The sequence below is a fragment of the Protopterus annectens genome, chromosome 6.part0 (assembly GCF_019279795.1).
Source record: "Protopterus annectens isolate FY-2018-M chromosome 6.part0, PAN1.0, whole genome shotgun sequence".
Taxonomy (NCBI): Eukaryota; Metazoa; Chordata; order Ceratodontiformes; family Protopteridae; genus Protopterus; species Protopterus annectens.
In genome coordinates, this window is record NC_056737.1 from 1569978594 (window position 1) to 1569997327 (window position 18734).

An 18734-nucleotide genomic window follows, 5' to 3' on the forward strand; every position below is an offset into this window, starting at 1 on the left:
CATCTGTTTTTTTAGGCGTGGGACCTGGAGATGGGCCCTGTGCAACAGGCCTCGTGGGATGCCTGGCTGCTTTGGATTTAGTAAAGGCCTTAATTGAAAAAGAAGATGAGGGCCTAAATACACCATGGGTGGAGGTGGACCTGTCCACATTAGTAGGCTCAACATTAGCAGAGGCTTCGGTTGTAGTCTGGGAAAGGGCCGAGGACCCAGCGGTCTCGGGTACAGAGGACACCGCCAAAGGAGTGTCGTCGGTAGTCAGGGACTGCAAAGGCGTCTCGCTGAGAACCGGACCACGTGTAGCCTGTTTTGGCGTGGTGTCGGCGGGGACCGCGGGCCTCGCGTGTCAGTCCTTTTCCTTGCGTTTTTTGGACAAAACGGTAGTCGGAGTGTCCGACGACATTTTATAATCAAAAGCTTTACCAAAGTAGTGCAGGGCGAACTCCGCCCGACGCTTAATATTGCGTTTATTGAAGGTAGCGCAAAAGCGACAGCCCGAGACGTCGTGGTCTGGGCCCAAACAAGGTATGCAAAGGGAATGGAAATCCTTATGCGGTATTTGCTTCCCACAAGAAATACAATTATTAACTTTTTCTGACATCGGTCTGAGGCAAGAAAAGTTTCAACGGGTACTTAGCTTTAATGAAGACTTCGGTTTCCAAAATATTCGTAATTCAGGAGCTGGCCGACCGGCACTTGCGAACTGCTTCTGCTTCGGGCACCTCGCGGCAAAAAAGACTGAAGAAAATGGCGTCAGCTGTGTCTTGTATACTCTGGCCTCACTGACGTCAGAAGAGAAAGCGACGACAACCGATGCCGGACTAGGACTTTGGAATTCGGCCGACCGAGGGACCGCCTGACGGCAGAAAACCCATCTGTGATTACTGTAGCTGTATGCACGATGAACATCAGCAAGGGGTTTAAGAGGTTGAGAAATTCCCTGACTCTTTTCTTAGATTGTGGATAGTCCTGCTCTTCCCAATGAAAATTACTCTCCAGGGAGTGTAAAGTTTCCCTAAGACAAGATCCTCAGAAAGGGAGGCAGAAGGCAAAGTTTCCTCTGCATCAGACTCCTCAAATGATGCCAAAGAGGGATCCTCTTCAAAAACTGGATCCTCTTGGTCAGAGTCCTCCACTGACTCAAAGGATCAGTAAGAACCTCTGAGATTTGATCTATTTTCCTTTTTCCTGATGGGGGTTCAGGGGGAGGATGTCTGCCCTTAACCAGGGAAATAAGCCACCTGCCAATCTAATCAAATCCTGCTGATATGCCAGAGACTGGGAGCTGGTACGCCGGGAATGAAAAGAAGATAGCTTCCTGCAAGCAGTCCTTTGTTTAGGCCTGGAGACATCTGAAGCACAGATGCCTGTATACCTCGGAACTGTAGTGGTAGTGCTCTGGTCACCAGAAGATGTTGCCTGCAAAGCGCTCCTGTAACCGAATGACAAATGTAAACCCAAGACTTGTGCTGATGTCGAGGGGCCCGACAGCATATTGGACTCCAAATGGGTCTCGATAGAGGCCTTCTCCACCACCTCGTTCATGGGAAGGGGCTGTGAAAGCGCCTCACTGACATCCACAATAACCACCCTTGGAGGGCTAGCAGATGCCAAAAGGATGTCTTCAGAAGGCCCGAGTTTGCGCCATGTGTGTTTAGGAAGACTGACGTCGAGACGACTAACAGATGCCTATCATGTAGAGAACCTGAGTACTTGCTAACGAACTTGGCTAAAATATCTGCCCTATGCCAAATAGCTGTAGAACTGAATTTGGCACAGAAATGACAATTAGGGACGTCATGATCTGAACCCAAACAGGTAACACAGAAGGAAGTCTCTGGTTAGGATTGGTTTACCACAACAGAGACAACTGTTAACTTTCTCTGACATTAAAGTCCGCTCCGGCAAATGCCATTAACAACGGTGAGGTATTAACTGAGTTTAATGCTTTAAGTAGAACTTTTCAAGATGATCTGTTTAAACTGCAGAGGTATGCCTGGCAGCGCTTACACCTTGAGGCATGCCTCCACTTTAAAGTTATACCTCGCGGCATGCGAGTGTTTTGCATGCCGACATATGGGGACAGCCACCCAATATTATTACGAAAATGGCAAGACCTAAATATAGGTCTAGGTTTTAACTATATCAAACTGTTACTGGACTATTTTGCTCCGTTGGAGACGGAGCTTAGAAACAAGGTTGACTTACAGCAGCGTCATTTTAATGATTCCTATAATACAGCCTACTTTCAACAGAGGCTAGACAATATCCGTTCACAGGTGCACTTGTTTAGTGAAAGACTCAGGCAAGTGAAACAGAGGAAACTAATCAGAGACTCCAATGATTTTGCTAATGGTCAGATATTTGTCTGGCCCAGAGCTACCCGTTCTTCAGCTATGACAGATAGCGGGGTATCTTTACAGACTACTACTGTTCATTCCACAACAGCAGAAGTCAATGCTATACATTTTGTTTCCAATGAGAACTCTCAGTCCAATGACACTCCACCCATATCAGCTCAGAACAGCAGTCCTTTGGGAGGAAATTCTGTCAGCAACACTCCTCTTCCTAACCAACAAGCTGATAAGATTCATATGGTTTCTGGAGCCAGACCCAAAGACACTGCCAGTACATCTACCCATTTTTTACAGTTTCCCGTCAAACAACAGACGGCATGGAGAGGCCGCTCCAACAGCAGGGGGCCCCGCAAGAGGAAGGGGTCAGAAGAAAAATACGGTCAGACGAGGAAACAAAGGAATTGAATGACTTAGTCTGTAATCTTTCTGACACCCCTTTGTCAGAATCTGCGGTTACACTTCTTAACAAAGGTTTAAATTTCATACCCTCCCAACTCAGCAGCTTGAATGAGACTTTAATAGATCTTAGACTATTCTGCCGCAATTTAGCTTTAAAGCTGTTTTTTAAAGATAATTCTGCCATACAAACAGATGCTGTTAGACAGTTCTTTAAACGCAAAAGTAATTACATGCCACCCATCCCACATGATGTGGAATGTTTTTGCAAACTATGTGAGAGGGATATCTATGAATATTTTGCAAATAATCAGAAAAAATGTAAATTCTTTAATTTGACAGAATTAGAACAGAGATCACTTAAACAACTGAAAAGTGATCCTGCTATAACTATCAAACCTGCAGATAAGGGCAGGGCGGTGGTTTTACTCAATACTGTTGAATATGATACCACCATGACATGTATGTTAGCAGACACTAACACTTATTCTTTAGTATCTAAGACCTTTGTTGACAATATAGTAAAAAGAATACAAGCAGATTTATATGACTTACTACTTTGTGGGCAAATCAGCTGTGAAACATATGAATACTTTATGATTGAATATCCCACGTTACCGGTCATAAAAGGTTTGCCCAAGATTCACAAAAATGTTACCCCTGTGCCCATGAGGCCAATAGTGGCAAGTGAGCGATGGTGCACATATACCATTTCTTCCTTTTTGGAATGCATGTTGAGACCGATTGTGAATGCTATTCCGAACATACTATCGGATTCCTATCAGCTGATTGAGTTCCTGAGAGATTTCAGACTTGACAAAGATGCATCTAATTACCTGCTGGTAACTATGGATGTTGTTAATCTATTTACAAGTATACCTAATGAGCTAGGTCAGCAAGCCGTCAGTGAGTTGCTACATAGCAGGTCTCAATACACCAACAACAGACAGACACTGATTAATTATTTACTTGAAATAGTACTTAACAATAACATCTTTTTGTTTAAAGATAACATCTATTTACAAAAGTGGGGGGTTGCCATGGGCACCCCCTGCGCCAATAGTTATGCAAACTTGGTAGTTTTTGAATGGGAAAGTAACCATCTATTTAAACACACCCAGTTCAGTAATGTCAAACTCTACAAGAGGTTTGTAGATGATGTACTCTTTGTCTGGGAAGGCAGCCATAGTGAATGTATCAAGTTTGTTAGAGATGTAGAATCTACGAGCTCCTTCCTTAAGTTTACTGTAGAAACTTCGAGCTCAGAGGTCAATTTTTTAGATCTAACTTTAAAGCTTAATACAGGCAGTGACATCAGCACATCACTCTACAGGAAACCTACCTGGAAGAATTCTCTCCTTAGATTTGAAAGCATGCACCCTAGGCACACCTTCTCAGGTATTGTCACAAGTCAGCTGAATAGAATATCCAGGATATGTACTAATGAAACTGATCGTTTGAAAGAGGTAGCCCTTTTAGAGCGACTCTTAAGGGACAGAGGTTACAACAACAACCTGTTAAGAGACTGTAAACAGAAGGTATTAGGTATATCCTCTAACATGCATATTCCTAAACAAAATTTACATCGATTATCATACAATAATAATAGGAAACACGACAATTCAGGTACCATATCTTTTTTACTGAAATATACGAGTGATGTTTCTAATATTCAGAATTTGATTAAGAAAAATTGGAACATTTTAAATATGGATCCAGATACTATACGGATAGTTGGCAATCATCCGACCTTCAGCTACAGGAATTGTAGTAACCTCAAACAGATACTATGTATAGATAAGTACAATCTTGCTAGTAATGTTATGACACCAAACAAAAGAGGAACATTTCCCTGTGGGAAATGTCATATGTGTCCCCACATTTCCACGGAACAAACTTTTGAACATCCCCATGGTATATATGTGTTCCATCCAATCCACTTCTATGATTGTAATAGCACAAATTTGGTATATCTGGCCACATGTGAATGCTGTCCTGCGTTCTACGTGGGACTTACTAAAAGGAGACTTAGGGACAGACTATACAACCATCTCTATGACATCAGGAAGGGAAATGACCAAAATGCACTTGCAAAACATATCATTGAACATAATTCTCATTACTTCACATTTAAGGTGCTACAAGTGATGAGGGATAATTCTAGAGGAGGAGATGTTGTTAACAACTTAGCATGTTTGGAGCTAAAATGGATACTCTTATTGAAAGCACAAACTGACCCCGGGATAAATCAGTTCTTGTCCATAAAACCCATCTTGAATAGTAGACCTTTATAATGGGGTAACTGAGTTTTTAGAAACTGTTTGTGAATAACCCTATATGTTAGGCACTACTACGCTTAACATTATCATCACTATTGTACTTACACTGATGTAGCTTACAGTGTTAGGTTGCTTATTCTTCAAGAGAATCTGTTTTAGTGGTACCAGATTTTACCCTTGTCTATGTGTATTTCCATACATGCTTGGTTGCTTATATTTGTACGGGTTCCATATATTTTTTATTGGTCTTCTTGCTTTTGGACTTTTTGTTTTTTCATTTTGAGTAATGATTTGTATTAGTTTATATGCTTCTCATAGATACTCCATTAGGCTTTATGCCTTAAGGATGGATGCCTCTTTAAAGAGAGGCTTTATTATACGTTATGCTGTAATAGACAAGGAACATGATATACTGAGAGAGCAGCCATCAGTTCCCACAACGGAGACGCTATTGTGAATAAGAATATTTCTTTTCCTGCAAGTATACTAGATCTGTTGTGATGCTTCCCAGATGGTTTTTTTGTCTTATTTTTCCCTCTTCTCATCTTTCTTAGAATAATATACATGGTATTAGGCATGGGAACTCCTTAATTATGGTTATTACACATTTTTTATATTCATGCCTATATTCGTTTGGCAGAGGGTTTGAAGAAATACTGTTAGATGTTAGGAACGGTGGTTCCAAACTTATGTTTACGTACATGCCCATTTTACAACTGATTGAGTAGTTTATGCATTTGTAGTTTGGTTAGTTAATTTAGTTTAGCTATTTTATTTATGATGATTTCAACACTGCCCTTATTACATATAATTGATTTAGCAAGATGTTTTATTATTGTATTTCATGGTTCCCATATGGTTTAGGCATTATTCAAGCAACACCATAGCGAATGGTTTGTTGCTTATTGTACCGCCAGGAGTAGACCCCTGCTGGATGCTGTCAGAAATGCATACCAGATATGTCGGTTTTGCAACACTTTATGCAATGGATGTGAAGGAAGCTTGACTGCTATTTCAATAATGCTGTTAAGAATGGTCAAATCAGTATGTAATTATGCATTATCCGCTACACATTATGTGCACCATAACTGTCTGACAAACTGTTTTTCTAACACATGCTTGTAGATGGTTTATCTTTTTAAAAGCAAGAATATTTTGCGCTTTTAGGAGTTTTGGTATTTGAACTCCCGCAAGTACTTCATTTGTAACCCTGGATACCTGTTTAATTGATTGATTGTTTTAATGTTCCCGCCAAAATGTTTTTATTGCATATAAATAAGCGTCAATTGTACTTGAAGTTTGATTATCTGAAGAAGCATAGCTTTGCTATGCGAAAGCGCTTATTTATTGTTTTTTACCTTATTAAATATTTTATAATATTATTTCCAACGGAGGCTCTTTTTTCGTGGTGACTCCTTCTGGTTTCTGATTTTGATTACTTGGATTATTTTGTCAGAAGGCGTCTTTGAGTTCCAGTAAACAGTTCTGATACTTTATTTCTCTGACATTAGTTAGCAAAAAAAGTGTTCTCCAAGGGGTACTTAGCTTTCTGAAGTTTTTCTCTCTGGTGCAGACTGACCAACGCACGTACTGGATGTCGGCTTTGGGCTCCAACAGCAAGAACGAACTGAGATCATGACGTTGGTGGGCTCTACATATACACTAGCATACTGGCATCAGGTTAAGGCATTGGCCAGTCGCAGGAGGAGGGAAAATTCTTACTCTGTTAGTCGAGATGGCCAAGGGCTTCCACGACGGGAAATCCCACAAGTCAGGACTGCAACAGTGAAACACGAATAACATCCTTCGTTTGTTTTTTTTCAGTCAGGTTTCACAGCATGTAGAGTAAGTCAGGCATAGAACTGTGGCATTTTGCTGTGGATACTTTTAATGTTTATATGTGTAATGTTAACAGGACAACAAATAGTGTTACGTTGTACTGGAGGGGTGGGGTTTATGGGTGTTGTACTGTTAAAGGTTTGTGGGGATGTAGTTTGTACAAGGTTTGAATGGATGTTTCTTCTGAGTTTTAATTTGGTAGAGATATAATGTCTTTAGGCTAATCATTTAATTTTTGTTTTTAATTTAGACTATGCATTTTGGGGTTGTATAAGTGTAGGTTGTACATGAGAAAGTGTGTGGTATTGACAGAGTATAAAGTGGATGTTATCTTGGATGAACTTAGTGTTGGGGTATGCTGGAACATGTTGGATAGTACAGCTAGGATGATAATGGTGGGTTGTGTGGAAGTGTGAAAGTAAAGATGTTAACTGGGCGAGTAGCAAGAGAAGTGAGAGAGTCAGCATGGAGGTTGGTAACATGGTGGTTAGTTGTAGTATGATATGTGTACAAATTTAGTGAAAGAGGAGGGGGTGGAAAAAGAGGGATGATGTGTTGTAATGGAAATGATATGGTGATGAGGTGTTGGTAATTAAGATGGTGGAGAGCATGTTATGATATACAAGATAAAAGGGGTGGGGAGTATGCTATGATATATAGGATGGAAGAGTGAACTGGACAGTGGCAGGAGTACTGAATTAAATATGGCAGAACTGCAAATAGTTAATTAAAAAAGGATACACTGTACATTGATTCTGCTTTGCGGTAGGTGGAGATGGGGGGGGGTTAAATATAGAGTAAATGGGATGGATGAGAACTGGGGTAAGTTGGGAAGCAGAGTGAGCTGGTGTGGAGCGAGGGTGAACAGAGTAAGTTCTACTTGTTCAGAATGTTGTGGGACAGAAAATCAGTGAACTGGGCCAAAAGGAGGTAGCTCTGTATAACTGTTACCATTTCCACTTTACAAAGTAAATTAGATCAAACAGGGAATTAATGAATAAAATTATACACTTACTAAATAGGACGCTGGTAGCAACAATAGTTTAGTACATAAAAAAATAGAAAAATAAAGGGAAGTATGATTGGTGGTGGTATGACAAAATCTACTGCTTATAGCGGAACTGTTAAAGAAAATATGAAGTGAAATTAATACCAAAAATGTTACTTAAATTACCTGATGTTGAAAAAAATGTGTGGGTGTTGGAGACAACAGGTTTACCTAATGTGGTTATATGAAATACTGTTAATAAAAGTAAAGGGAGATAAAATATCTAAATATGTGAGAGGTGTAGATTAAATGCTGCCTATGAAGAGAGATGTTATATTGGGCAATTTAAAATTGGGTAATGCAGTTTTTAATGAATGACAAGTTATACAACAGTAGGTAATGTACAGAGCTTCAGAATTTGTCCCTGATGTTGTGGGCATGACTTATACAAATACTACACCAAAACACCTAGATGTTACATGCCCACAGCAGGGTAGTAAACAGGCTATCCTTGACTTCGTCTTTAGCAGGCTACTCGCTGAGGTCCTAATGCATGTAGCAATCAAAACTAGGGGGCAAGCATACCTGGGAGAGTGACTGGTTCTGGTGGAATGATGGCTGCTTCAGCACTTCAAAGCTTAGGAAATGTGGAAGGTGCTACAAAGCTTTGGATACTGGCTAGTTATGTCATGTCCTTGGTAGGATATAACCCATACAACTTAGGCTGCTGTAGCCAGTGATTCAAAGATGAACATCAGACCTACCGTATGCACATTCAGAAAAGATCTGACAAGAAGTCTTGTGTCCAGTAGCTGCCCAAGGCTCAACACTAAGGAAACTATGACAGGAATTACCCAAAAAGGGGTTACAAATGAAAAACCTTGCATCAATAAAGCAGCAAAAGGAGAACACAAAGGTACCAGTTTACAAATTTACTCAAAAGTGTCAAAACAACCCAGGGCCATTTCCCTCCTGAATGATGCATTTATATGTCAAGACGGAAGTGGACGGAGATGATTGCAATGTGCACAGTGTAAATGGGGCAGACACGTTAGCACCCCAAGAAAGTTTTTTCTGCTGAACAGTCCTACCACATGAAGGCAAGTCCTATAGGTCACAAAAAGTATGCTCTCTCCTTATCAGGTCTACTTTTCCCCTTCTGTTTTTGCTGCCATACTTTCTACCATATACCCTATGCTAGTGTCCCTTCTCAGTCTCCAACAAGGTAAACAGGATCTCAGCACAGTACAAGTCTGACAGTAATGAATTATTCTTCCACTCTGGCTCACCCTTAGCCCTAACTCCCTGTGCAAGACATGTAATGAGGTCACTACAGTCTCTGTACAAAATGCTAAGGTGTCCAGTGCCTGCTGCAGACAGACAATATGTCAGCTCTATCACTTACTTTGTTTTGTCTGCCTCAGCTACACTTCCAGCCTTCATCAGGTGACCACAACCAGGCATGAAACTCCACAGGACAGCTGAGCAAAAACCCCCACCTTCTCCAGCACCTAGGCCCATAAAGCAAAAGTTTTTCCGGGTCCATCTCTCTATGGCACAAACTTAAGCTTATTCCAATCAAGTATAAAATTACCCTGCTACATAATATGCATGGTTACTGAGGTAGGTGCTGAAGAAGGGAGAGTAGCAGAATTAGCTATTTTAGACTTTTCAATGGGTTAATTAACATAAATGAGGATTTTTAAAAGAGAATAGGTATTAAGAAGGAAATTTAATTAAGGCAAGGCCAAGTAACAGTGAATGCCCTCTGCAGCCACATGTAGCCTTGGCTTTGATAAACCTTTCAAAAAACATAGTACTAATCACGCACAAGAAGTGCATGCAAACTCAAGAGATGGTGCCTTAAATGGGCAACAGAGGGCATTTGATGGGAAAATGTGATAATCTTTTGCAAAGCAGTATTAGCTGGTTCTGTTTTTAACATTTCATTTACAGTGACAATCTCGCTAACTTTCGACAATTGTACAAGATATTTTGACAAAGTCACGACACAAAAAATCTCAGTTTCTCCCCATCAAGGTAAGTAGTAATAGTCAAGATAGTGTCATAAAAATGAACAAAGTACAAAAGAATTTCTACTAAACTAATCAGCAGTTTTCTTTTATGTTTTTCCACATAATTGGGAAATCTGCTCAATCTACTGACAGTAAAACGTTGCACACGAATACTTCTTGCTTTCTTCCTTGGTACTTTCCCTCTCAATTTACTGAGTACAAGCATGCAGTATTTCCAATGCACATACTTTTTTGTTCTTCTAGATTACTGCCTCAGATTTTCTCAACAAAGATCCAGTCCCACTTGCATGAACAATGTTCTCTGTAGCACTCACTTCTGTTAACCACAAAACCGTAAGGTATAGACTAGGTGCTGCTGAAGTGTTAAATAGAAGTCTGCAACCATCAACCAGCTCATTACCTGATATCAACATAAGTGGAAATTTTTGGGCAGTTATTAGGGAAGATGGACATTTCTTCAGAAAATGTGGCTAGGGAGTGAGATAAAATGAAAGTGGAGTTTAAAAATATGGTAGATGTAAAAGAAAAATATATGATTAAGGAGTAACAAGAACTATTTAGAGGAACTGTATTACAGAAATAGGAGTAATCTCACAGAACAAGAAGAGGTGCAAATGTAGAGTTCTAAATACAAAATAAGAGACTACCTTGATAATATGCATGAGTTTGGAAAGACTGATGTTAACCAACTGTTTTTGATAAACCCAGAGCACAGGCAACAGAATGTACAAAGGGTTGTTACCAAGCATAGAGAGCATGTAAGGAAGATCACCACAGATCCTGTAAAGGTATTAGAAATATGTCGGAAATTTTATGAAAATCTGTAGAAAGAAGATAAATGTAGAAATCAAGAAAAAGTACAACTGCAAATGTTTATGGAAGAATTAAATATGCCAAGGTTAGAGGCAGATGAGGCTCAATTACTAATAATTAGGATAGGCGGAGATGAAATAAAAATGGTGATGTATAACCAGTCTATAGGAAAGTCTGTAGGAATTGCTGGTATTCCTATGGAAGCTTGCAAGCTAGGAGGAAAGAAAGAGATAAAGATCTAGATGGTTTTGTTGAGCAGTATTTTAAAAGGAGAAATATCAAAATTCTGGAAGAAAGACGTATGGCGTTATACCTAAAGATGGTAAAGACCCATCAGATCCAGTTTCATATAGGCCCATTTTGATTCTAAACCATGATTATAAAGTGCTCATGTCTATAATGGCTAAGAATGGCAAAGGTTATGCCAAAATTTATAGATATGGATCAATGTGGTTTTGTAGTGGGGAAGCAAATATTTGATAATATTAATAGAACAATAATGACCCACAAGAAGCAGATTGTAAGAAAATACCACAGTAGTTGGCAGGTCTCGATACAGACAAAGCATTTGACAGAGCAAGCTGGAATTTCATAAGTAGGGCAATGGAACATTTGCATTCCATGATAAAATAAGGTTAATTGGGACAATATATGCAGGATCAGAGGTGAACATTAAAGTGAGAGGGTTCTTCTCTGATAAGTTCTGTTTGAAACAAGGAACCAGGAAGAGGTATCCTCTTTCCCCTTTATTTGCATTATATTTAAAACCACTGGGAAAGAAAATAAGAGACTCAGAAATTCAACAATGTAACTGGTATGGTAACCGAGAAAAGCTGGCTTTATTTTCAGATATTATTTTGTACCTCATAAAACCAAAAAAGGACATTTCAGTTTTGTGAAACATTCTGAGAGAGTTTCAAGTCTTTTGGGGACACAAATTTAATAAAGATAAAACATAGCTCTAAACTATGTACCCACATACACATTGGTTCAGCAATACCAGTATTTATTGGGCCATGATAAAATTAAGTACTTAGGAGGATGGATTAAAAAAAGATTCTGTTACGGCAGCTAACGATATGTGGGAAGAGACTAAACAAAATATAATATAAAAACTGAGAAACTGGAAGCTATGTTTTATGAATATACATATTAAGATACAAGCAGTGAAAATGTTTTAGTCCCTTCAGTTTTATATACAAGTCAGGCATATTTTATTAACCAGACGAGAAGTTGTGGATAGCAATTAACAGAGAGTAAAGGATTTTATCTGGGAGGGGAAGAGGGCAAGAGTCAAGTGGGATAAGTTGATCCTTCCAATAGAACAAGGTGGTTTGAGATTACAAGACTTTAAGGGGTATTTCAGAGCTACACAGTTAAGGCTTCTATACATAGCACAAGCAGAAAGCTGGGATTTTGGATGCAGACCCTTAGGGAGAATTACAGTAACCACACAGAATATGACAGTCATAAAGTAGCAGAAAATATTCTGAGAACTATGCCAACATGATAATGGAGAAAGGAGATTTTGCCAATAGGGATGAGTGCAATTAGGGGTACAGAGAATAGGCAAGAGAGGGATGGAATTTACAGGAGAAAACTGGCAAAGGAACCAGGGTACTGGGAGCAAATAATTAGTGAGGGAAAGGTAAAGGTAACCAAATGGGGAGAGGCCAAGACTTCATTTGAACTGCAGGCTACAGATTGCCTTCTCTATCAAGGACTGGTATCAGAGTATAGGCAAAAAGAAAGGAATGCGGGATCCTAAGTGAAAGCCAGCAGTTTTTAGTAGAATCTAGAACAGAAGCTACTGATGGATAATTAGTAAGGCATATAAAATATTGCATGATAACTAAAGGAATCAAATCAGAGGAGGTTTGAAAGTACTGGGAAGAGAGACTGGATAAGCAATTTACAAAGAAACAATGGGAGGGTAAATGCATTGTTCCCATACATTTAACAAAGTCCAGAAAATTTAGGATATTTGCTTGACAAGTATTTGCATAGTTATTTATATACCCCAATCCCACTCCAAATATTTTTCCTCAGGTATATTGCAGAGATTGGAGGTTTGATAGGGAAGAAAGAGGTAATTGGGAACATTTTTTGGGAGTGTAATGAGCTGGCAGACTTTAAAAAGTTCCTGTAGACAACTCTTTGTGAGCAAAATGCTGTAACTAAGGAAATGATTTTTTGCACTGTGATACAGAACCGGAATTGCCTAGACATAGTAAGACCTTGCTGAGCTTAATTCTGGTGGCTGTCAAAAAAAAGCAATGACTAGAAAATGGAAATCAAAGTCTTAACCAATTGTATTTGAAGTAGTGAATACTGTAATAAGAGAGATAAAAGTACTGGAAGTGGGATCCCTAGAAAAGGGTAGGAGCAAATTACATACAAAAAATTGGAATTGTGGGAACAATACATGCAGAATAATGTTTTTGAGAAGGAATATGGTTTAAGGGAAGGCATAAATTGAATGAGCTATGCAATGCTTGACTGACAATTACTGTATAGAATATATGCAATGCAAAATGTTTGCAAATGAAAATATGTCAGTACGGTTTACTTTCATTTATATAAATGGGTGATTGCCTATGTAATAGGTGATAATTAAATAAAGATGTTTCTTGTTTAAAGAAAATAATCTGATGTCAGCATATTCTTTTTGCCAAGTTTCAGCACTGACATTAAAGACTGCTATAAGAAACAACATGTGTACATATTGGGTGATGTGATACAAAGCAATACAATACTCATTCACTAGATAACAGAACATCCTCCCTCCTTACCAAAATCTTCAAGTTCCTAAAGAAAGCTCCCTATAATGTGGTCACACTATGCTTTGCTAAATGCATGCAAAAGGCTTGGGAAATTTCTCTCCCAGTCAATGCAAAACAATTTTGGACTGTGTACTAAAACGGAGAGTGAACAGAAGGATTCAAATATCTGAGACCACATTACGCTTTACACCAGCTGTAAATAAGTACAAGTGAGTCACTTGTTCACAATGTATGGCATTTGTTGAGTGATAATGAAATATTTAAAAAAGTCACTGATCATGAATGAGGAAACAAGGCATCAGCCCAAACCTGAAACTGGAAGCCTGAAGGATGCAGTACAAATCAACAGGACAGTTTTACTGCTTTGCATTGGCACAAGTCACTGTTATGACTGCACTAACACAACACAACACAATACATCTAACATACTTAACTGCTGCCGAATGTTGAAGTGATTAAACCTTGAAAGATGATTCAAAGTCCTGGAAACAGTGGTAGAATTAGTGCAGGCTATGTATAGGGGCACAATGACAGAAGTATGAATGGAGTTGGGACTCTCAGAGGGGCTCCAAGTGGAACTGGTTATGGACTACATTAGCAAGGAGACAGATCAACAAAGCTGCTGTTTGCAGATTATGTGGCATTACAAGCAGACTCTGAAGAGGAACTTCAGCAAACGACAGGGGAATGGAATACAAAACTGAAGGCACATGAGATGAAACGGAGTACAGACAAGACAGTTATGTCAGCAAATAGGGGAAATCAGAACAAGCTGAATAGTGAGCTAAAAGGGAAAACAGAGGAACAGGTTTACAGCTTCATGTATCTAGGAGGGTTGGTTGAGGAGAAGGGAAGTCTGAATGAGGAGGTCACTGCTAGTATTAGGCTGCAGCTAATAGGCAAAGTATCAGGGTTGTGTGTGACAGAAGAATGTCAAAGACGCTAACAAGTTGTAGAAAACGGTGGTAAGATCAGTACTTCTGGATGGTACAGAAACCAGGACAGTAAGGGAGAGCAGTTGAGGAAGCTAGAGGAAATGAAGATGAAGTGCCTCAGATGGGTGGTAGGAAGCACACTGTGGGACAGACAAAAAAAAAATATATATAACATCAGAGCTGAAACCCAAGTAGGTCTATTTGCAGAGAACTTCAAAGGGAATAGATTATGGTGGTTTGGGTATATCTGCAGGAAAGCAGAGGATGATTTGGTGAACAAGAATTAGGAAAGACAAGACAAGAGGAACTGAAGATGTCCAGTAAAAACATGGATGGATTGCATGAGAGATGACCTGCAAAACTCAGGACATGACTGTCGAAGAATATAGCAGAATGGCACTAACTTGAGAGAGATGGCAACAGCTGATTATGATCATGAACCTTCACCTAAGACATTAGTGCTGTTGGCAGCTGAAGATTAAAGCAGTTTCTTACTCTGGAAATGTAGTCACAAAAAGTACTACTTAATCTTTTATTCAATTTGCATAAATCCCACTGCAGCCAGTGAATTCAATATGCTGCGCCTGAAGTAACATAAAAATGGAGAATAGCTGATGTACCTCAATGCTGTTCACCTTTATTCTGACGAATATGGAGGAAGAAATGGGTATCAGAAGGTGGGAATGAAAGAAGTGCTCCATAAAACAAGAAAAAGCTGTTAGATCGTCCTACAGCCTAACAATACAAGTCCTATTGTTCCTACTATAACAGCATCTTGAAGCAAGACGTTTCATTTTTCATGTGACATTAACCTCAGCACAACACTGTGACAAAGAAAAGGTTTACTAACAAGACAAATACTCCTATGGTCAACCTTATGCCCTGTGTCTCCTAGCATCTGTACACCCCCTACTATTATTTCATGCAGACCAAGGCCTAATATCAGGGATCTCAACTAAAGGTGATGCAACAGCACAATAGCTGATCATTTCACATCATGAAATATAATGAAAAGGCAAATTAATACTCACAAACTGGCTATTATACTTAGCTACAATTCTGTGTTTCTGATGTACATTTAAAATACCAACGCAAAAAGAGAATAAAAACTCCTTATTTAAAGATCATCATTCACTTACCGAGTTTCTATGAGATATACAGTATACATCTCTTGCATGTTCATCGCATTCTTCCCTGAACGTTTTTCTGCTTCTGAGACACTGATTTCTAATTTTTTCAGTAGGCATTCCTCCTCCTCTTTTTCCTCCGTCATCTTGAGGAAAATAGAAAACAGCATCATTACTGTTAATTAATTTAAAAAATGAATACTGCATCTGGATCTTTAAACAATAAAGCTAACACTAAAAACTTAAGCAAAATTTATTATCAAATCAGAATTCAAGTAGTACAGAAAATAATAGTTTAATCTGTAATTTTCTATATTTCTTTCCTATACTAATTTCACTCAGTTAGTAAGCGCATCTTTACAACTATCCAGTGCTTACTTGTTGCAGTTTAACTCTTCTCAGTAAGAAGGCAGTAGTGGTACTTCCACAACTGTAGCCTCGAGAAACTGATATGAAAGTTAAGTGCCCTAACAACAGAGCTTTCATAACATGATCCTCCCATAGTAACCTCTAAAACTAAGGACACAGGTACCTCTCAGCACCTCAAACTTCTCCAAACTGCCATCCCATACTGTACCATATCAACACCCAACTTAAGAGTTGAGGTAGCTACATAGAAGGCAAGGATGATGATTAGAGCTTCAGTGTGTAATACCCCATACCTCTTGTAGTGGAGGCCCATGGAATTTATGCAAATGACCCATTAAGGACATACCAGTGTCTCAGCTCTGAATACCTATGACTTTTTTTTATTTTTAAAGTCTAAGGGTATATTCTGGCCAATAAAGCCAAACCATGCATGTTTTAGCCTTTTTTGACCTCGTCAGTACAGCACAAATGGACTGTTTGGCTATACTTTAGAAACACAGAGCATAATATCAAGCCAGATATCCATAAACATTAGGGTGCCTACAAAGTACCTTAAACAGAATCCAAATCAATGGATAAAAAAGGTCACACAGACAAACCACTCAGTAAAAGTGCAAGAAAGACCCAGCCATCCTAATTTGGCTTAGTCTTCTTTGCTGTTTTTACAAAAGGGTTTATCTATGTGACCCTTCTACCCCCTGGTTTAGATCTCAGTGAGCAGATGAAGAAAATGGCTTTCCATTTGATGCTGGCGAGGGACATGCATTAATCCACAACAGGACTCTCACCACATGCAAAAATGTTTCAACATCACAAAACAGCTCATGAATTACTCATGCAGCATGAGAAAGCATCTTGTCAGCCTGTCAACCACCCGACTGGACTTGCCAGTGACATGGACTGGTGCAAGAAAATGAGCAGTAGTATAACCCATTCCCAAATTCTCACAGCTTCCCAAGCAGGGGAGAAGATTAGGTTCCCTTATTGTTTGAGACACCCATCCATCCATGGATTCAGCCCTGCAAGTACACTTCCAATATGGTACTCACCTGCAAACATGTTAGAGCTGTCAAGTGGGTAATGGTTAAAGTATGACAAAAGACAATAACTGACAACTAAAAGTAGATCAGTCTTTAGAAGTGCATAAATAAATAAGGAAAGAGAGCGTTATCCTCCAGGGGAAGAAAAATGGGTTCAGGGAGCTATACAATGCATGACAGATAGAAGTACTGACGGTACCTGGATATTACAACAAAATAAAGTGAAATGGCTTCAATGCAAGACGCGATTGATAAAACATCTTACCTTTAAACATCTATTGTAAGCCCATCAGTTACAGGAGAGCCCACATTCTGCCTCTCTCAGTAGTCATCTTGGGATTAGTGCTTCTGTTTCTCCTGGTGAGAGAAGGAGCACAGGGACATTATTTCCTGGAGACTACTGATCACCAGAACGCATATCAACTGCTTCATAGGTGACAGCTTGGAATTTGTACTTATATTCTGCTCCTCGTAAGGGAAGGAGCAGAGTGTATCGATTTCTGACCGTTTCTGGTTGGACAGTGAGTGTTTGCTTAACGTTCCTAATTGGTCTGGTTGTTATTCACGGCATCTACCAGGAAAAGGCTACAACTAACCAACAGACCCTTGCATCATCTGGGGCAATACTGTGGATCACCAGACAGGCTATGACCAGCTTTTCATCTTGAGACTGGTGCTAACGTTTTGCTTCTGGTGAGAGAAGAAACAAAGGAGCATTGTACCCCAGCACAGCAAAGCTGTGGTGCGACCAGCACTAGTTATAGGCAAGCAGTACCCATTCATGATACTGACAAGCTAATTCTTTGTTTTCATTAAGTATTGCTTGATTTGTTTCTAACTTCAGAATATGTGCCTAAATACATCATCCTTACATTTTCAGGGTCTACGTATTAGATTCCCCTAAAGTGTTTGGCCATGCTCTGTACAAACTCAGACACCTATAGTAACACATTTCCTGTAAAAGCACGATTCAAATTTCTCCAATACCTAGTTGCACACAGGACAACTACTTTGCCGTGATAACCACTGTCCCCACAGTTGCAAACCAAATACTCCTGAGATTGCTTTATATTCTTACTCCACCTATCTAATCAACAAAAAGAGGTATGCTATCATGCATATGAACTTTCCCCACTATCTCAGTTACCAACTTGGTGGCTATGGGCATCCTGAGGCAATGTAGAAATAGTCTCATGTTTACTGACAACTAGTTAACTCTCAAACAAACTGATATGGTATGCAAGAGATGTATTTACACAATGCCACTGGAGGCAAAGCTCTCACATGAAAGTACTCAATGTCAATAAGGGTGTCAGTAGTACACACACTGTACCCATCACCCACAATTCAAAGCAGATATATAGACCCACATATGCTGAGGCACGTAAATGCAACCTTCCTAAAAGTACAGTTGTGTAGACTTATCATAAATGGAGATGTTAGAGTGTATTCACTGTTGCAGTCATTACATTTGGGTAATCTGCTGGCAGGTTGCCCTCAGTCGGCCTGATTAACAAAGTCTTGGGTCCTGCATCAGTCCCTTCTTCCATGACATCAGGTCGTCAGGGGTATAAAACATGCAGCCGACGCCATTACATCAGTTTTTCTTGCCCCAGATGTCAGGTGCCCCCCAAATGGGGAGCATAATATACGCGAAATTAAAAACACAAAAATATACCTCCAAACAAAAGCAAATACACCAAAAAGGCTTTTAAGCATAGTAAAAGAAAGTAGAGGTTTAGTAAGAGAAAAAACAGGGGGCTGGAGGGAGGGTA

General features: G+C 39.5%; 1 protein-coding gene across 4 annotated transcripts in view; it reads right to left on the reverse strand.

The window, feature by feature from the left end:
* Positions 1–18734, reverse strand: part of SNX4 (sorting nexin 4) — a 2225118-nt gene that overhangs the window by 1944446 nt on the left and 261938 nt on the right. For all 4 annotated transcript variants that reach the window (XM_044075014.1, XM_044075015.1, XM_044075016.1 and 1 more), the window contains exon 2: positions 15563–15696. In XM_044075014.1, the coding sequence (XP_043930949.1) occupies positions 15563–15696 (134 nt within the window). The remainder of the gene's footprint in view (positions 1–15562; positions 15697–18734) is intronic.